At 48.7% G+C, this 22,156-nt stretch overlaps 1 protein-coding gene across 2 annotated transcripts in view; it reads right to left on the bottom strand.

Annotated features, from left to right (window-relative positions):
- The window catches only part of GRIPAP1 (GRIP1 associated protein 1), an 84,166-nt gene that overhangs the window by 43,701 nt on the left and 18,309 nt on the right, over positions 1-22,156 (bottom strand). For both annotated transcript variants that reach the window (XM_072124917.1, XM_072124918.1), the window contains 6 exons: positions 21,938-22,150; positions 21,134-21,247; positions 20,456-20,533; positions 18,976-19,071; positions 18,787-18,843; positions 18,321-18,420 (listed from right to left, as the gene is read on the bottom strand). In XM_072124917.1, coding sequence (XP_071981018.1) covers positions 18,321-18,420; positions 18,787-18,843; positions 18,976-19,071; positions 20,456-20,533; positions 21,134-21,247; positions 21,938-22,150 — 658 coding nt within the window. The remainder of the gene's footprint in view (positions 1-18,320; positions 18,421-18,786; positions 18,844-18,975; positions 19,072-20,455; positions 20,534-21,133; positions 21,248-21,937; positions 22,151-22,156) is intronic.

Here is a 22,156-nt window from a genome sequence, read left to right as displayed (position 1 = left end):
TTCCTGATACCGGAGCACTCTGCTACATCTCTCCTGCAGTGCACCATTCCCTGTATCCTCCCTGCTATTCCTGATACCGGAGCACTCTGCTACATCTGTCCTGCAGTGCACCATTCCCTGCATCCTCCCTGCTATTCCTGATACTGGAGCACTCTGCTACATCTGTCCTGCAGCGCACCATTCCCTGCATCCTCCCTGCTATTCCTGATATTGGAGCACTCTGCTACATTCCTCCTGCAGTGCACCATTCCCTGCATCCTCCCTGCTATTCCTGATACCGGAGCACTCTGCTACATCCGTCCTGCAGTGCACCATTCCCTGCATCCTCCCTGCTATTCCTGATACTGGAGCACTCTGCTACATCCGTCCTGCAGTGCACCATTCCCTGCATCCTCCCTGCTATTCCTGATACCGGAGCACTCTGCTACATCTGTCCTGCAGTGCTCCATTCCCTGCATCCTCCCTTCTATTCCTGATACTGGAGCACTCTGCTACATCTGTCCTGCAGTGCACCATTCCCTGCACCCTCCCTGCTATTCCTGATACCGGAGCACTCTGCTACATCCCTCCTGCAGTGCACCATTCCCTGCATCCTCCCTGCTATTCCTGATACCGGAGCACTCTGCTACATCCGTCCTGCAGTGCACCATTCCCTGCATCCTCCCTGCTATTCCTGATACCGGAGCACTCTGCTACATCTGTCCTGCAGTGCTCCATTCCCTGCATCCTCCCTGCTATTCCTGATACTGGAGCACTCTGCTACATCTGTCCTGCAGTGCACCATTCCCTGCATCCTCCCTGCTATTCCTGATACCGGAGCACTCTGCTACATTCCTCCTGCAGTGCACCATTCCCTGCATCCTCCCTGCTATTCCTGATACCGGAGCACACTGCTACATCTGTCCTGCAGTGCACCATTCCCTGCATCCTCCCTGCTATTCCTGATACTGGAGCACTCTGCTACATCCATCCTGCAGTGCTCCATTCCCTGCATCCTCCCTGCTATTCCTGATACCGGAGCACTCTGCTACATCCGTCCTGCAGTGCACCATTCCCTGTATCCTCCCTGCTATTCCTGATACCGGAGCACTCTGCTACATCCATCCTGCAGTGCACCATTCCCTGCATACTCCCTGCTATTCCTGATACCGGAGCACTCTGCTACATCCATCCTGCAGTGCACCATTCCCTGCATCCTCCCTGCTATTCCTGATACCGGAGCACTCTGCTACATCCGTCCTGCAGTGCCCCATTCCCTGCATCCTCCCTGCTATTCCTGATACCGGAGCACTCTGCTACATCAGTCCTGCAGTGCACCATTCCCTGCATCCTCCCTTCTATTCCTGATACCGGAGCACTCTGCTACATTCCTCCTGCAGTGCACCATTCCCTGCATCCTCCCTGCTATTCCTGATACCGGAGCACTCTGCTACATCTGTCCTGCAGTGCTCCATTCACTGCATCCTCCCTTCTATTCCTGATACCGGAGCACTCTGCTACATCTGTCCTGCAGTGCACCATTCCCTGCATCCTCCCTTCTATTCCTGATACCGGAGCACTCTGCTACATCAGTCCTGCAGTGCACCATTCCCTGCATCCTCCCTTCTATTCCTGATACCGGAGCACTCTGCTACATTCCTCCTGCAGTGCACCATTCCCTGCATCCTCCCTGCTATTCCTGATACCGGAGCACTCTGCTACATCAGTCCTGGAGTGCACCATTCCCTGCATCCTCTCTGCTATTCCTGATACCGGAGCACTCTGCTACATCTGTCCTGCAGTGCACCATTCCCTGCATCCTCCCTGCTATTCCTGATACCGGAGCACTCTGCTACATCTGTCCTGCAGTGCACCATTCCCTGCATCCTCCCTGCTATTCCTGATACCGGAGCACTCTGCTACATCCCTCCTGCAGTGCACCATTCCCTGCATCCTCCCTGCTATTCCTGATACCGGAGCACTCTGCTACATCTGTCCTGCAGTGCACCATTCCCTGCATCCTCCCTGCTATTCCTGATACCGGAGCACTCTGCTACATCTGTCCTGCAGTGCACCATTCCGTGCATCCTCGCTGCTATTCCTGATACCGGAGCACTCTGCTACATCTGTCCTGCAGTGCTCCATTCCCTGCATCCTCCCTGCTATTCCTGATACCGGAGCACTCTTCTACATCCGTCCTGCAGTGCACCATTCCATGCATCCTCCCTGCTATTCCTGATACCGGAGCACTCTGCTACATCTGTCCTGCAGTGCACCATTCCCTGCCTCCTCCCTGCTATTCCTGATACTGGAGCACTCTGCTACATCTGTCCTGCAGTGCACCATTCCCTGCATCCTCCCTGCTATTCCTGATACCGGAGCACTCTGCTACATCCGTCCTGCAGTGCACCATTCCCTGCATCCTCCCTGCTATTCCTGATACCGGAGCACTCTGCTACATTCCTCCTGCAGTGCACCATTCCCTGCATCCTCCCTGCTATTCCTGATACCGGAGCACCCTGCTACATCTGTCCTGCAGTGCTCCATTCACTGCATCCTCCCTGCTATTCCTGATACCGGAGCACTCTGCTACATCTGTCCTGCAGTGCTCCATTCCCTGCATCCTCCCTGCTATTCCTGATACCGGAGCACTCTGCTACATTCCTCCTGCAGTGCACCATTCCCTGCATCCTCCCTGCTATTCCTGATACCGGAGCACTCTGCTACATCAGTCCTGCAGTGCACCATTCCCTGCATCCTCCCTGCTATTCCTGATACCGGAGCACTCTGCTACATCTGTCCTGCAGTGCACCATTCCCTGCATCCTCCCTGCTATTCCTGATACCGGAGCACTCTGCTACATCTGTCCTGCAGTGCACCATTCCCTGCATCCTCTCTGCTATTCCTGATACCGGAGCACTCTGCTACATCTGTCCTGCAGTGCACCATTCCCTGCATCCTCCCTGCTATTCCTGATACCGGAGCACTCTGCTACATCTGTCCTGCAGTGCTCCATTCCCTGCATCCTCCCTGCTATTCCTGATACCGGAGCACTCTTCTACATCCGTCCTGCAGTGCACCATTCCATGCATCCTCCCTGCTATTCCTGATACCGGAGCACTCTGCTACATCTGTCCTGCAGTGCACCATTCCCTGCCTCCTCCCTGCTATTCCTGATACTGGAGCACTCTGCTACATCTGTCCTGCAGTGCACCATTCCCTGCATCCTCCCTGCTATTCCTGATACCGGAGCACTCTGCTACATCCGTCCTGCAGTGCACCATTCCCTGCATCCTCCCTGCTATTCCTGATACCGGAGCACTCTGCTACATCTGTCCTGCAGTGCACCATTCCCTGCATCCTCCCTGCTATTCCTGATACCGGAGCACTCTGCTACATCTGTCCTGCAGTGCACCATTCCCTGCATCCTCCCTGCTATTCCTGATACCGGAGCACTCTGCTACATCCGTCCTGCAGTGCACCATTCCCTGCATCCTCCCTGCTATTCCTGACACTGGAGCACTCTGCTACATCTGTCCTGCAGTGCACCATTCCCTGCATCCTCCCTGCTATTCCTGATACCGGAGCACTCTGCTACATCCGTCCTGCAGTGCACCATTCCCTGCATCCTCCCTGCTATTCCTGATACCGGAGCACTCTGCTACATCCCTCCTGCAGTGCACCATTCCCTGCATCCTCCCTGCTATTCCTGATACCGGAGCACTCTGCTACATCCCTCCTGCAGTGCACCATTCCCTGCATCCTCCCTGCTATTCCTGATACCGGAACACTCTGCTACATCTGTCCTGCAGTGCTCCATTCCCTGCATCCTCCCTGCTATTCCTGATACCGGAGCACTCTGCTACATCTGTCCTGCAGTGCACCATTCCCTGCATCCTCCCTGCTATTCCTGATACCGGAGCACTCTGCTACATCTGTCCTGCAGTGCACCATTCCCTGCACCCTCCCTGCTATTCCTGATACCGGAGCACTCTGCTACATCCGTCCTGCAGTGCACCATTCCCTGCATCCTCCCTGCTATTCCTGATACCGGAGCACTCTGCTACATCCGTCCTGCAGTGCACCATTCCCTGCATCCTCCCTGCTATTCCTGATACCGGAGCACTCTGCTACATCCCTCCTGCAGTGCACCATTCCCTGCATCCTCCCTGCTATTCCTGATACCGGAGCACTCTGCTACATCTGTCCTGCAGTGCACCATTCCCTGCACCCTCCCTGCTATTCCTGATACCGGAGCACTCTGCTACATTCCTCCTGCAGTGCACCATTCCCTGCATCCTCCCTGCTATTCCTGATACCGGAGCACTCTGCTACATCTGTCCTGCAGTGCACCATTCCCTGCATCCTCCCTGCTATTCCTGATACTGGAGCACTCTGCTACATCCCTCCTGCAGTGCACCATTCCCTGTATCCTCCCTGCTATTCCTGATACCGGAGCACTCTGCTACATCTGTCCTGCAGTGCACCATTCCCTGCATCCTCCCTGCTATTCCTGATACCGGAGCACTCTGCTACATCTGTCCTGCAGTGCACCATTCCCTGCATCCTCCCTGCTATTCCTGATACCGGAGCACTCTGCTACATCTGTCCTGCAGTGCACCATTCCCTGCATCCTCCCTGCTATTCCTGATACCGGAGCACTCTGCTACATCTGTCCTGCAGTGCACCATTCCCTGCATCCTCCCTGCTATTCCTGATACTGGAGCACTCTGCTACATCTGTCCTGCAGTGCACCATTCCCTGCATCCTCCCTGCTATTCCTGATACCGGAGCACTCTGCTACATCTGTCCTGCAGTGCACCATTCCCTGCATCCTCCCTGCTATTCCTGATACCGGAGCACTCTGCTACATCTGTCCTGCAGTGCACCATTCCCTGCATCCTCTCTGCTATTCCTGATACTGGAGCACTCTGCTACATCTGTCCTGCAGTGCACCATTCCCTGCATCCTCCCTGCTATTCCTGATACCGGAGCACTCTGCTACATCTGTCCTGCAGTGCTCCATTCCCTGCATCCTCCTTGCTATCCCGGCTCCCTGCACTCTCCCGGCTCCCTGCACCTGTGTAGGAGATAATGCATCTGCCAGAATCTAATGACTTGTCCGGAGTTAATTATATTCAGTGTTTAGAGGGAAATTTGCCTGGAATACGGCATATCAATCAGGTTTCAGCTTCTCAAATAAAATGATTTCTGCCGAAAATGAGAAAGGTGAGAGCAGCTACCAGCGTACACACTGCCCCCCCCCCCCGCACTCAGTGCCCCCCCTGCGCCGTGCACACTGCCCCCCCCGTACACACTACCCCCTCCCACCGTGCACACTGGCCCCCCCCCCCCTGCGCCGCACTCAGTGACCGCCCCGCAGTGCACTGACCCCCCACCCCGCCGTGCACTGACCTGCCCGCGTCGTACACACTGATCCCCATCCCCCGCTGTGCACACTGATCCCCCCCCCGTGCACACAGACCCCCCCCCCCCGCCGTGCACCCCCCACACACTGACCACGCCCCCGCAGTGCACACTGACCACACCCCCGCAGTGCACACCGACCACCCCACACACACTGACCCGCCAGCATCATACACACAGCACCCGCCAAACCCCGTTCTGTTCTGACGCCATCACATGTCATACGTTACATACAAGTCATGGAATTTTACATTCTCATCCGGGGAATCTGCAGCTCACAACTGGGTCGTGGGGGGTCAGAACCTCTCATGGGCTTTACTTAAAGGGGTTGTCCATTGATAGTCTGGCTTGCTGATCAGTGATGATCAGAGGAGTGTGTTGCAGCCAGTCCCACCTGCACCGGCTACACTATCCATCTCCACGGAGCTTTAAAGGGGATGGCTGGAGGATAACAGGATAACAAAAACAGTTTCACACCTTTGCATGGGCAGTGCGATGTATTACAAATTAGCTCCATTCATCTCTAGCTGCAATACCGTTACCCACCATGGTCAGGTGTGGCGCTGTTTCTGGAGCAGCCATGTTTTTCAGCCCCCAGACATGGAAGCCTCTAAATACCAGGACCCCTTTAAGAGCCATTACACTGCTCATCGATAGAGAAGGGTTAACCCCAGCCCGCGCTTCCTCTAGCAGCGGTAATGAGTAATCTTCGCCTCACACTTGGTTTAATTTCCCACCGAAATGGAATTAAAAAGCTGCCGTGTTTTTTTTCCAGCTGTATTAATCCTCCATTTTGTCCATTTGTAAACTAATGGGAATGATGTAACTGCGGCCATTAGGATAATTGGATTTTTATGGGAGATTATAAGGAGGCCACTTTACGGAGTTTGCTGGTATTTTCGATGGATTCCTGAGGCCCCGCGCTCGCTGGACTGCGATATTTGTTTCAGCGGCTGATCCGTGCGGAGACATATTCCCAGGAAAGCCGTTCTCATCCATGCATAGCGCGGCCGGAGATTCCGAGATTAATCAGTGTCCTCTCGGAATTGTGAATTTTATTCCTTATAGCCTGCGGATGGTTATTAGGTCCGGGGGGAGATGGGGACGTGGGCATCCGAATAATAACCTGCTCATTGGGCAGAAGGGGAGCCATGATTATTACCAGGATGCATGGATCCCCCCAGAGCTCCTTCATCCTAAGAAAGATGATTTACCCCCATCAGGAGACTTCTGCGTGGGGCACAATATATATCAGAAAGAGCAAAGACATCTTCATATTGTAATACATAGGGGGGTAGTGATACTACAGTAACCCAGCATGTCCTATACATAGGGGGGTAGTGATGCTACAGTAACCCAGCATGTCCTATACATAGGGGGCAGTGATACTACAGTAACCCAGCATGTCCTATACATAGGGGGGTAGTGATACTACAGTAACCCAGCATGTCCTATACATAGGGGGGTAGTGATGCTACAGTAACCCAGCATGTCCTATACATAGGGGGGTAGTGATGCTACAGTAACCCAGCATGTCCTATACATAGGGGGGTAGTGATGCTACAGTAACCCAGCATGTCCAATACATAGGGGGTAGTGATGCTACAGTAACCCAGCATGTCCAATACATAGGGGGTAGTGATACTACAGTAACCCAGCATGTCCTATACATAGGGGGTAGTGATACTACAGTAACCCAGCATGTCCTATACATAGGGGGGTAGTGATACTACAGTAACCCAGCATGTCCTATACATAGGGGGGTAGTGATACTACAGTAACCCAGCATGTCCAATACATAGGGGGTAGTGATACTACAGTAACCCAGCATGTCCAATACATAGGGGGTAGTGATACTACAGTAACCCAGCATGTCCTATACATAGGGGGGTAGTGATACTACAGTAACCCAGCATGTCCTATACATAGGGGGTAGTGATGCTACAGTAACCCAGCATGTCCTATACATAGGGGGGTAGTGATGCTACAGTAACCCAGCATGTCCAATACATAGGGGGTAGTGATGCTACAGTAACCCAGCATGTCCTATACATAGGGGGTAGTGATGCTACAGTATCCCAGCATGTCCTATACATAGGGGGGTAGTGATACTACAGTAACCCAGCATGTCCTATACATAGGGGGTAGTGATGCTACAGTAACCCAGCATGTCCTATACATAGGGGGGTAGTGATGCTACAGTAACCCAGCATGTCCTATACATAGGGGGTAGTGATACTACAGTAACCCAGCATGTCCTATACATAGGGGGGTAGTGATACTACAGTAACCCAGCATGTCCTATACATAGGGGGGTAGTGATACTACAGTAACCCAGCATGTCCTATACATAGGGGGGTAGTGATACTACAGTAACCCAGCATGTCCTATACATAGGGGGTAGTGATGCTACAGTAACCCAGCATGTCCTATACATAGGGGGGTAGTGATACTACAGTAACCCAGCATGTCCTATACATAGGGGGTAGTGATGCTACAGTAACCCAGCATGTCCTATACATAGGGGGTAGTGATACTACAGTAACCCAGCATGTCCTATACATAGGGGGGTAGTGACACTACAGTAACCCAGCATGTCCTATACATAGGGGGTAGTGACGCTACAGTTACCCAGCATGTCCAATACATAGGGGGTAGTGATACTACAGTAACCCAGCATGTCCTATACATAGGGGGGTAGTGATACTACAGTAACCCAGCATGTCCTATACATAGGGGGTAGTGATACTACAGTAACCCAGCATGTCCAATACATAGGGGGTAGTGATACTACAGTAACCCAGCATGTCCTATACATAGGGGGGTAGTGATACTACAGTAACCCAGCATGTCCTATACATAGGGGGGTAGTGATGCTACAGTAACCCAGCATGTCCTATACGTAGGGGGTAGTGATGTTACAGTAACCCAGCATGTCCTATACATAGTGGGGTAGTGATAATACAGTAACCGAGCATGTCCTATACATAGGGGGTAGTGATGCTACAATAACCCAGCATGTCCTATACATAGGGGGTAGTGATGCTACAGTAACCCAGCATGTCCTATACATAGGGGGTAGTGATGCTACAGTAACCCAGCATGTCCAATACATAGGGGGGTAGTGATGCTACAGTAACCCAGCATGTCCAATACATAGGGGGTAGTGATGCTACAGTAACCCAGCATGTCCTATACATAGGGGGGTAGTGATACTACAGTAACCCAGCATGTCCTATACATAGGGGGGTAGTGATGCTACAGTAACCCAGCATGTCCTATACATAGGGGGGTAGTGATACTACAGTAACCCAGCATGTCCTATACATAGGGGGGTAGTGATGCTACAGTAAACCAGCATGTCCTATACATAGGGGTTAGTGATGCTATAGTAACCCAGCATGTCCTATACATAGGTGGGGGGGGGGGGGGTAGTGATACTACAGTAACCCAGCATGTCCAATACATAGGGGGGTAGTGATACTACAGTAACCCAGCATGTCCTATACATAGGGGGTAGTGATGCTACAGTAACCCAGCATGTCCTATACATAGGGGGGTAGTGATACTACAGTAACCCAGCATGTCCTATACATAGGGGGTAGTGATACTACAGTAACCCAGCATGTCCTATACATAGGGGGGTAGTGATACTACAGTAACCCAGCATGTCCTATACATAGGGGGGTAGTGATACTACAGTAACCCAGCATGTCCTATACATAGGGGGTAGTGATGCTACAGTAACCCAGCATGTCCTATACATAGGGGGTAGTGATGCTACAGTAACCCAGCATGTCCTATACATAGGGGGGTAGTGATACTACAGTAACCCAGCATGTCCTATACAGAGAGGGGTAGTGATACTACAGTAACCCAGCATGTCCTATACATAGGGGGTAGTGATACTACAGTAACCCAGCATGTCCTATACATAGGGGGGGTAGTGATACTACAGTAACCCAGCATGTCCTATACATAGGGGGTAGTGATGCTACAGTAACCCAGCATGTCCTATACATAGGGGGGTAGTGATACTACAGTAACCCAGCATGTCCTATACATAGGGGGGGTAGTGATACTACAGTAACCCAGCATGTCCTATACATAGGGGGTAGTGATGCTACAGTAACCCAGCATGTCCTATACATAGGGGGTAGTGATGCTACAGTAACCTAGCATGTCCTATACATAGGGGGGTAGTGATGCTACAGTAACCCAGCATGTCCTATACATAGGGGGGTAGTGATACTACAGTAACCCAGCATGTCCTATACAGAGAGGGGTAGTGATACTACAGTAACCCAGCATGTCCTATACATAGGGGGTAGTGATGCTACAGTAACCCAGCATGTCCTATACATAGGGGGGTAGTGATGCTACAATAACCCAGCATGTCCTATACATAGGGGGGTAGTGATACTACAGTAACCCAGCATGTCCTATACATAGGGGGGTAGTGATACTACAGTAACCCAGCATGTCCTATACATAGGGGGGTAGTGATACTACAGTAACCCAGCATGTCCTATACATAGGGGGTAGTGATGCTACAGTATCCCAGCATGTCCAATACATAGGGGGGTAGTGATACTACAGTAACCCAGCATGTCCAATACATAGGGGGTAGTGATGCTACAGTAACCCAGCATGTCCAATACATAGGGGGTAGTGATGCTACAGTAACCCAGCATGTCCTATACATAGGGGGGTAGTGATGCTACAGTAACCCAGCATGTCCAATACATAGGGGGGTAGTGATGCTACAGTAACCCAGCATGTCCAATACATAGGGGGGTAGTGATACTACAGTAACCAAGCATGTCCTATACATAGGGGGGTAGTGATACTACAGTAACCCAGCATGTCCTATACATAGGGGGATAGTGATACTACAGTAACCCAGCATGTCCTATACATAGGGGGGTAGTGATACTACAGTAACCCGCATGTCCTATACATAGGGGGTAGTGATACTACAGTAACCCAGCATGTCCAATACATAGGGGGGTAGTGACACTACAGTAACCCAGCATGTCCTATACATAGGGGGTAGTGATACTACAGTAACCCAGCATGTCCAATACATAGGGGGTAGTGATACTACAGTAACCCGCATGTCCTATACATAGGGGGTAGTGACACTATAGTAACCCAGCATGTCCTATACATAGGGGGGTAGTGATACTACAGTAACCCAGCATGTCCTATACATAGGGGGTAGTGATGCTACAGTAACCCAGCATGTCCTATACATAGGGGGGTAGTGATACTACAGTAACCCAGCATGTCCTATACATAGGGGGTAGTGATGCTACAGTAACCCAGCATGTCCTATACATAGGGGGGTAGTGATGCTACAGTAACCCAGCATGTCCTATACATAGGGGGTAGTGATGCTACAATAACCCAGCATGTCCTATACATAGGGGGGGTAGTGATACTACAGTAACCCAGCATGTCCTATACATAGGGGGTAGTGATGCTACAGTAACCCAGCATGTCCTATACATAGGGGGTAGTGATGCTACAGTAACCCAGCATGTTTTATACATAGGGGGGTAGTGATGCTACAGTAACCCAGCATGTCCTATACATAGGGGGTAGTGATGCTACAGTAACCCAGCATGTCCTATACATAGGGGGTAGTGATGCTACAGTAACCCAGCATGTCCTATACATAGGGGGTAGTGATGCTACAGTAACCCAGCATGTCCTATACATAGGGGGGTAGTGATGCTACAGTAACCCAGCATGTCCTATACAGAGAGGGGTAGTGATACTACAGTAACCCAGCATGTCCTATACATAGGGGGTAGTGATGCTACAGTAACCCAGCATGTCCTATACATAGGGGGTAGTGATGCTACAGTAACCCAGCATGTCCTATACATAGGGGGGTAGTGATGCTACAGTAACCCAGCATGTCCTATACATAGGGGGGTAGTGATACTACAGTAACCCAGCATGTCCTATACAGAGAGGGGTAGTGATACTACAGTAACCCAGCATGTCCTATACATAGGGGGTAGTGATGCTACAGTAACCCAGCATGTCCTATACATAGGGGGTAGAGATGCTGTAGTAACCCAGCATGTCCAATACATAGGGGGTAGTGATACTACAGTAACCCAGCATGTCCAATACATAGGGGGTAGTGATGCTACAGTAACCCAGCATGTCCAATACATAGGGGGTAGTGATGCTACAGTAACCCAGCATGTCCTATACATAGGGGGGTAGTGATGCTACAGTAACCCAGCATGTCCTATACATAGGGGGGTAGTGATGCTACAGTAACTCAGCATGTCCTATACATAGGGGGGTAGTGATACTACAGTAACCCAGCATGTCCTATACATAGGGGGTAGTGATGCTACAGTATCCCAGCATGTCCAATACATAGGGGGGTAGTGATACTACAGTAACCCAGCATGTCCAATACATAGGGGGTAGTGATGCTACAGTAACCCAGCATGTCCAATACATAGGGGGTAGTGATGCTACAGTAACCCAGCATGTCCTATACATAGGGGGTAGTGATGCTACAGTAACCCAGCATGTCCAATACATAGGGGGGTAGTGATGCTACAGTAACCCAGCATGTCCAATACATAGGGGGGTAGTGATACCACAGTAACCCAGCATGTCCTATACATAGGGGGTAGTGACACTTCAGTAACCCAGCATGTCCTATACATAGGGGGATAGTGATACTACAGTAACCCAGCATGTCCTATACATAGGGGGTAGTAATGCTACAGTAACCCAGCATGTCCTATACATAGGGGGTAGTGATGCTACAGTAACCCAGCATGTCCAATACATAGGGGGTAGTGATGCTACAGTAACCCAGCATGTCCAATACATAGGGGGGGGGGTAGTGATACTACAGTAACCCAGCATGTCCTATACATAGGGAGTAGTGATGCTACAGTAACCCAGCATGTCCTATACAGAGAGGGGTAGTGATACTACAGTAACCCAGCATGTCCTATACATAGGGGGTAGTGATGCTACAGTAACCCAGCATGTCCTATACATAGGGGGTAGTGATGCTACAGTATCCCAGCATGTCCTATACATAGGGGGTAGTGATGCTACAGTATCCCAGCATGTCCAATACATAGGGGGGTAGTGATACTACAGTAACCCAGCATGTCCAATACATAGGGGGTAGTGATGCTACAGTAACCCAGCATGTCCAATACATAGGGGGTAGTGATGCTACAGTAACCCAGCATGTCCTATACATAGGGGGTAGTGATGCTACAGTAACCCAGCATGTCCAATACATAGGGGGGTAGTGATGCTACAGTAACCCAGCATGTCCAATACATAGGGGGTAGTGATGCTACAGTAACCCAGCATGTCCAATACATAGGGGGTAGTGATGCTACAGTAACCCAGCATGTCCTATACATAGGGGGTAGTGATGCTACAGTAACCCAGCATGTCCTATACATAGGGGGGTAGTGATGCTACAGTAACCCAGCATGTCCTATACATAGGGGGTAGTAATGCTACAGTAACCCAGCATGTCCTATACATAGGGGGTAGTGATTCTACAGTAACCCAGCATGTCCAATACATAGGGGGTAGTGATGCTACAGTAACCCAGCATGTCCTATACATAGGGGGGGGGGGGGGGTTAGTGATACTACAGTAACCCAGCATGTCCTATACAGAGAGGGGTAGTGATACTACAGTAACCCAGCATGTCCTATACATAGGGGGTAGTGATGCTACAGTAACCCAGCATGTCCTATACATAGGGGGGTAGTGATGCTACAGTAACCCAGCATGTCCTATACATAGGGGGGTAGTGATACTACAGTAACCCAGCATGTCCTATACATAGGGGGTAGTGATGCTACAGTATCCCAGCATGTCCAATACATAGGGGGGTAGTGATACTACAGTAACCCAGCATGTCCTATACATAGGGGGCAGTGATGCTACAGTAACCCAGCATGTCCAATACATAGGGGGGTAGTGATACTACAGTAACCCAGCATGTCCTATACATAGGGGGGTAGTGATACTACAGTAACCCAGCATGTCCTATACATAGGGGGTAGTGATGCTACAGTAACCCAGCATGTCCTATACATAGGGGGTAGTGATGCTACAGTAACCCAGCATGTCCAATACATAGGGGGGTAGTGATGCTACAGTAACCCAGCATGTCCAATACATAGGGGGCAGTGATGCTACAGTAACCCAGCATGTCCAATACATAGGGGGTAGTGATGCTACAGTAACCCAGCATGTCCTATACATAGGGGGTAGTGATGCTACAGTAACCCAGCATGTCCAATACATAGGGGGGTAGTGATGCTACAGTAACCCAGCATGTCCAATACATAGGGGGGTAGTGATGCTACAGTAACCCAGCATGTCCAATACATAGGGGGGTAGTGATACTACAGTAACCCAGCATGTCCTATACATAGGGGGGTAGTGATACTACAGTAACCCAGCATGTCCTATACATAGGGGGTAGTGACACTACAGTAACCCAGCATGTCCTATACATAGGGGGATAGTGATACTACAGTAACCCAGCATGTCCTATACATAGGGGGTAGTGATGCTCCAGTAACCCAGCATGTCCTATACATAGGGGGTAGTGATGCTACAGTAACCCAGCATGTCCAATACATAGGGGGTAGTGATGCTACAGTAACCCAGCATGTCCAATACATAGGGGGGGGGGGGGTAGTGATACTACAGTAACCCAGCATGTCCTATACAGAGAGGGGTAGTGATACTACAGTAACCCAGCATGTCCTATACATAGGGGGTAGTGATGCTACAGTAACCCAGCATGTCCTATACATAGGGGGGTAGTGATGCTACAGTAACCCAGCATGTCCTATACATAGGGGGGTAGTGATACTACAGTAACCCAGCATGTCCTATACATAGGGGGTAGTGATGCTACAGTAACCCAGCATGTCCTATACATAGGGGGTAGTGATGCTACAGTAACCCAGCATGTCCTATACATAGGGGGGTAGTGATGCTACAGTATCCCAGCATGTCCAATACATAGGGGGGTAGTGATACTACAGTAACCCAGCATGTCCAATACATAGGGGGTAGTGATGCTACAGTAACCCAGCATGTCCAATACATAGGGGGTAGTGATGCTACAGTAACCCAGCATGTCCAATACATAGGGGGGTAGTGATGCTACAGTAACCCAGCATGTCCTATACATAGGGGGTAGTGATGCTACAGTAACCCAGCATGTCCTATACATAGGGGGTAGTGATGCTACAGTAACCCAGCATGTCCTATACATAGGGGGGTAGTGATGCTACAGTATCCCAGCATGTCCAATACATAGGGGGGTAGTGATACTACAGTAACCCAGCATGTCCAATACATAGGGGGTAGTGATGCTACAGTAACCCAGCATGTCCAATACATAGGGGGTAGTGATGCTACAGTAACCCAGCATGTCCAATACATAGGGGGGTAGTGATGCTACAGTAACCCAGCATGTCCAATACATAGGGGGGTAGTGATACTACAGTAACCCAGCATGTCCTATACATAGGGGGGTAGTGATACTACAGTAACCCAGCATGTCCTATACATAGGGGGTAGTGACACTACAGTAACCCAGCATGTCCTATACATAGGGGGGTAGTGATGCTACAGTAACCCAGCATGTCCTATACATAGGGGGTAGTGATGCTACAGTAACCCAGCATGTCCTATACATAGGGGGGGTAGTGATACTACAGTAACCCAGCATGTCCTATACATAGGGGGGTAGTGATGCTACAGTAACCCAGCATGTCCTATACATAGGGGGTAGTGATGCTACAGTAACCCAGCATGTCCTATACATAGGGGGTAGTGATGCTACAGTAACCCAGCATGTCCTATACATAGGGGGTAGTGATGCTACAGTAACCCAGCATGTCCTATACATAGGGGGTAGTGATGCTACAATAACCCAGCATGTCCTATACATAGGGGGTAGTGATACTACAGTAACCCAGCATGTCCTATACATAGGGGGTAGTGATACTACAGTAACCCAGCATGTCCTATACATAGGGGGGTAGTGATACTACAGTAACCCAGCATGTCCTATACATAGGGGGTAGTGACACTACAGTAACCCAGCATGTCCTATACATAGGGGGATAGTGATACTACAGTAACCCAGCATGTCCTATACATAGGGGGTAGTGATGCTCCAGTAACCCAGCATGTCCTATACATAGGGGGTAGTGATGCTACAGTAACCCAGCATGTCCAATACATAGGGGGTAGTGATGCTACAGTAACCCAGCATGTCCAATACATAGGGGGGGGGGGGGGTAGTGATACTACAGTAACCCAGCATGTCCTATACAGAGAGGGGTAGTGATACTACAGTAACCCAGCATGTCCTATACATAGGGGGTAGTGATGCTACAGTAACCCAGCATGTCCTATACATAGGGGGGTAGTGATGCTACAGTAACCCAGCATGTCCTATACATAGGGGGGTAGTGATACTACAGTAACCCAGCATGTCCTATACATAGGGGGTAGTGATGCTACAGTAACCCAGCATGTCCTATACATAGGGGGTAGTGATGCTACAGTAACCCAGCATGTCCTATACATAGGGGGGTAGTGATGCTACAGTATCCCAGCATGTCCTATACATAGGGGGATAGTGATGCTACAGTAACCCAGCATGTCCTATACATAGGGGGTAGTGATGCTACAGTAACCCAGCATGTCCTATACATAGGGGGGTAGTGATACTACAGTAACCCAGCATGTCCAATACATAGGGGGGTAGTGATACTACAGTAACCCAGCATGTCCAATACATAGGGGGTAGTGATGCTACAGTAACCCAGCATGTCCAATACATAGGGGGTAGTGATGCTACAGTAACCCAGCATGTCCAATACATAGGGGGGTAGTGATGCTACAGTAACCCAGCATGTCCAATACATAGGGGGGTAGTGATACTACAGTAACCCAGCATGTCCTATACATAGGGGGGTAGTGATACTACAGTAACCCAGCATGTCCTATACATAGGGGGTAGTGACACTACAGTAACCCAGCATGTCCTATACATAGGGGGATAGTGATACTACAGTAACCCAGCATGTCCTATACATAGGGGGTAGTGATGCTACAGTAACCCAGCATGTCCTATACATAGGGGGTAGTGATGCTACAGTAACCCAGCATGTCCAATACATAGGGGGTAGTGATGCTACAGTAACCCAGCATGTCCAATACATAGGGGGGGTAGTGATACTACAGTAACCCAGCATGTCCTATACATAGGGGGTAGTGATGCTACAGTAACCCAGCATGTCCAATACATAGGGGGTAGTGATGCTACAGTAACCCAGCATGTCCAATACATAGGGGGGGTAGTGATACTACAGTAACCCAGCATGTCCTATACATAGGGGGTAGTGATGCTACAGTAACCCAGCATGTCCAATACATAGGGGGGTAGTGATGCTACAGTAACCCAGCATGTCCAATACATAGGGGGGGTAGTGATACTACAGTAACCCAGCATGTCCAATACATAGGGGGTAGTGATGCTACAGTAACCCAGCATGTCCTATACATAGGGGGTAGTGATGCTACAGTAACCCAGCATGTCCTATACATAGGGGGTAGTGATGCTACAGTAACCCAGCATGTCCAATACATAGGGGGGTAGTGATGCTACAGTAACCCAGCATGTCCAATACATAGGGGGTAGTGATGCTACAGTAACCCAGCATGTCCAATACATAGGGGGGGTAGTGATACTACAGTAACCCAGCATGTCCTATACATAGGGGGTAGTGATGCTACAGTAACCCAGCATGTCCTATACATAGGGGGTAGTGATGCTACAGTAACCCAGCATGTCCAATACATAGGGGGGTAGTGATGCTACAGTAACCCAGCATGTCCAGTGCTTGAGAAAGACATATAGTCGAAATGTTGTTTGGTGAATAAAAGGAATACTTTTATCCTCTGAACTTGGGAGCGCTGCTTCCTGTTTTGGCTTATTATTTATCCTTAGGACAGGTCATTAATACGTGATTGGAGAGGTGTGGATCGGCTGCTATGTATGAAAAAGCATATTTACTGTATATATGTTTTTGTGAAAAAAAATTATATATATATATATATATATGTGTCCACTGCAGCCAACACCCAGTGATATTCCACCATTTCCTGAATTTTTATGCAGCTTATGAGACGTCCAGGACGTCCTTATTACATCAGAGAGATAATAATGTCTCATCCTGCCCGTCTTGTAATCTGTCTTCCAGTTTTATAAGTCCACTACAGTCATAAAGCCGGAACTTTACATGGGGAAGATGGTGCAGTAAAACCGTGTGGGTCATCACTGAAGGATCGGACATAAACCTGGGAATTTTAGTTCTTCCATCTTTCCTGGCCTGAGAATGGAATAGAATCTTCTGAACGAAACTTATGGCAATTTATAATACTCTGAATTTCAGAACGACCTACATGAGGTTGTGTAGGTCCTTTGGGACAGACTTTCCAGGACAGTCCCTGGTAGTGTCCCCCGTCCTCCCGGTGGTGGAGGGAGCTTACACATAGTCACTGCATGGATGTTCTTACAACTCCTATTGTGTTCTGTAAGTAGTGTTCATCTACATCCACTGTGCGCCCCCTTGTGGTGGCCAAGAGGCTATCACTTTAATGTGTTACAGCGTGGGAAGCAACTTTGGACCCCTGATCTATATTAGGATCAATTAAATGACGAACATTAAGCTTTAATTAAAATAAAAAAGTCCTATTTTCTGAGCTCTCATTTGGTGGTAAGGACCATTCTGAGAGGGAGGGACACATAATCGAATAGACACATGAATCCCATTACATCCATTGGATCGTGGGCGATTTACCTGTGCGGGTTTTACTATTGGTGAGGATCTCTTGAAGACGCTCCTGCAGTTTATCCGCCCTCTTCCGCTCCAGGTGCAGCTGGCGTTTAAGATCTTTTAGCTGGAAGGAAAGAAATATGTCAATTATGTGTATAGGAGATATCAAGGCTTCATGTACAGCTGCTGAGCCCCACAGGTCTCTTTATATATGGACCTCATGAGGCTCGTGGCCCTGAGTGAGACCCTGTCCTCTGAACCCCCTGATTGTGCAGATTGATGATGTGATGACATGAATAACTATTGCAATGTAAGCATTTGGGATCAAAAAGAGGTTTTATCCATCTATGGACTGGGTGGGAGGATCAGGTCAACCAGAGTGATAGCTGCAGATTCTACATTGGTTTAGGAAAGAGAAAATGATCCCCACCCCCAATGGTGAGATGAGAGAACCATACATAGTATACACATAGTATACATATATACTCACAGCTGCACTTCCTCTCTTCTCCAGGATTCTCTGTCCATCCGCTGTATCCTTTACTTCCTAATGATGAAAACACCAATCAATATTCAGTACATATGACACCCCTAGACTGCCCCACCTCTATAAGCGCCCGCAGGCTGCCCCACCTCTATAAGCGCCCGCAAACTACTGGTCCGCTGCAGAGTTTCTCACCTGTTTTAGCCGCTCTATTGTTTCGTGAAGACTTTCCTTGTCTTTCTCATTAGACTTTATTTGCTCTGTCAGTGCCTCCAGCTCCTGGTGCTTCACCTTTGCAGGAAGGGCAGAAGGGACTCATTACCGGATTGTAATATTTATGTATTTGTGAAGACTCCTCATACAACATCAGCTTCTAGAGCACAGCAGAGATGGCAGGAAAGATTCTGATTTCAGCGTGATAAATAATATTAGTATCATCCATTGCTGATTGCCAAGTTTTCTGTTAGTGAGACATCGGGGCGTATTTACTAAGGGTCCACGACCGCAGTGACAGGTATTTAACAGGTGATTGTGTCGCACGCGATTGGATTGTGGCGCCAAACCTTAAAAGGTTCTTAAATGTAATCATGACAACAAAATAACACACTCTAATTCAATGTTATTAACAAAATTACATTTAAAAGATATAATTCCAACCTATCTCTATCAGTCCTAGTGTACACAATTTCAGTTGCCCCTAGACACGACCTTGTAACTTCTCACTTAGGGTCGGGGAAGCCATCTTGGATATCTGTGTGACACAATGCGGCTGAAATTTCTCTCTCTGCTCCCTGCACTCTAGCCCCGCCCCGCCCCCTGCAGGGCGGAGCTCACAGACACTCACTTTCTGCCAGCGCATTGTTAAGACAGAGAAGCTGCATGCTACAGGCAGATAAGTTATCCATGGAAAGGGGATGCAGGCACATTTCTGAGAGAACATATATGGAGCAGAGCTGACAGTGTGTAATTTGCATTTCATGCATCTTATCTCTGATCTGTCTCATCTCTCCCTTTCTATGTGTCAGATACTAGTGAATTTTCAGAAGGTAAATGAAAGTGTATGTAAACCTTGTATCCTGATAATCTAAGCACATTGTCAGCACACAGCATCTCACAGTACAGAGAAATCATAAAGTGTCTGGTTACAGAGTCCCCGCTCACACCCCGGGATTTTACACTGACCATCACTGAGTGATAGAAGCTACAACAGCAATAAAACTGAGTAACATTGTAAAGTAAGGGGTTAAAATTATTTTGTAATCATCACTAGGGGATTGAGATTTGAGAATTCTGTTTCGTGGGAAAACAAACCCAGGGGGTTTTTAAGTTTCCATTTTTCAATCTTCTGTGTACACAGCTGTATGGGGGCTTGTTTTCTGCATAACAAACTGCACTTCCTAGTTTTTACAGATTTCATTGTGCGCTCCAAAGAGCGCCCCCCCCCCCCTTTTATTCTTTGGGTCGGTTTGATATTGGAGATACTGAATATATATAGGTTTTATTAGGTTTTAGTAGATTTTAAAATTAAAGTAAAGATTTACTTTTGTACAAATTTTATGGAAGTTTCTTTTCTTCTCTTTCCCGTTGAGACCACATCCAACTGGCAAGAATCAGCCAAGAAAGTCATCTCACGTGTATGGCCATCATGAGCGATCGCATAGAGCTTCAGACTCACCTGCAGATTAGCGGAGTGCTCCCGTCTCAGGTTGGCCAAACCCTCTTCATGATGCAACTGGTTCTTCTCAATGGTCTCCTAAAAATCATCCGTAAAAAATAAATAAATGAAAGATCTGAACTTGACTTTACACACGAGTCCAGCACCCAACACGAGGATCAGCCAAATTGGCTCACAGAATGGAGGTCTCATGTGAATCGGCTTTAGGTAGTCTATGAGACATCCCTGGAACATAGGTACAACTTATAGAGGATCAATCAAGATGAATTTTAAGTCCCATCCTAGATGGTCCCTATAGACACTACAAGTGACAGGCTACAGTGTCTACATCCTTGCTGGGTACTGGTATAGGGGGCGGAGGGTCAGAAGTAAGGCTACATTCACACAGCCATATGGGGGATGTATATACGGGCGATATACATCCCCCATAGACGACAATGGGCGCACGGTGCCCAATGTGAGCGGTACCGCTCCATCCCGCATAGAAAGATAGGACATATCCTATCTTTCTCCAGAATATGGTGCCGTGCGCCATACATTCCTGAGGGGGGGGGGGGGTGAACTGCGCTCTCCCCCTCCTCTTCTCCCTGGTACGGCGGGCAGCGGCATTGTGAATGTAGCCCAAGTATACTGCTAGTAACCACTAAAAGTCAATGGCTCCATAACTCCTGCACTCACTTCTGCCTCCTTCAATCGCCGCTCAAACCAGCCTTTGGTTCCTTCTAGGGACTGAATCTGTAAGCGAAGTTCTTCTGTTGTTTGCTGCAATCCTTCCAACTCCCGACATCGAGCCTAACGAGAAAATAATATTTATTATTAGGAAAAAATCATTTGTCACATTCCATTACAACAATTTTGTTGTGACTCCTCTGCTAACTTCTAATGATAATACAGGCAGTCCCCGGGTTACGTACAAGATAGGGTCTGGAGGTTTGTTCTTAAGTTGAATTTGTATGTAAGTCGAAACTGTATATTTTATAATTGTAGATCCAGACAAAAAAAAATTTGGTCCCAGTGACAATTGGAGTTTAAACATTTTTTGCTGTAATGGGACCAAGGATTATCAATAAAGCTTCATTACAGACACCTTACAGCTGATCATTGCAGTCTGGGACTATGATAAAGCATTCAGAAAGCTTCACCAGAGGTCAGAGGGGTCTGTCTGTAACTATGGGTTGTCTGTAAGTCGGGTGTCCTTAAGTAGGGGACCGCCTGTACTGGGGATCCCAATGTTACTGCCATGGGTAGTACCCTGCTGTTATAGTAATTGATATGTGAATCACTTTGTCTTATCTTATATATGCAGCTCTATCTGCATTCTGGGTAATGTATGTATACCTTATGGATGTCACATGGACCTAACTTCTCAACCCTTAGCTTGTATGTGTGGCTCCTTCTCCATTTTGGGTAATGATGTCCTCTGGATGTCACCTCTCTTCTCATGTCTTCTTAGTTTATATGTACCTCTATAGTCTCTCATACCTTCTCATCCCTCAGCTGTCCCCTCAGATCTTCCTCTCCGCGGTTCTTCTCCTCGTGAAGCTCCCTCAGCTCCTTCTCGTACTTGGCTCTTATACTCAGCACCTCCTTCTCATGCTGGAGCTTAAGGTTTCCCACCTCTTCTTTGTGCCGTGTCTTCTCCTGCTGCATTTCGATGGCCATCTCATCCAGCATGCCTTTCCGCTTATCAGCGCTCTGCAA

This window comes from Engystomops pustulosus, chromosome 9 (assembly GCF_040894005.1).
Source record: "Engystomops pustulosus chromosome 9, aEngPut4.maternal, whole genome shotgun sequence".
In the NCBI taxonomy this organism is placed as follows: domain Eukaryota; kingdom Metazoa; phylum Chordata; class Amphibia; order Anura; family Leptodactylidae; genus Engystomops; species Engystomops pustulosus.
Note: the sequence above shows the minus strand (reverse complement) of the source record. Positions and strands in the feature narration are given on the sequence as shown.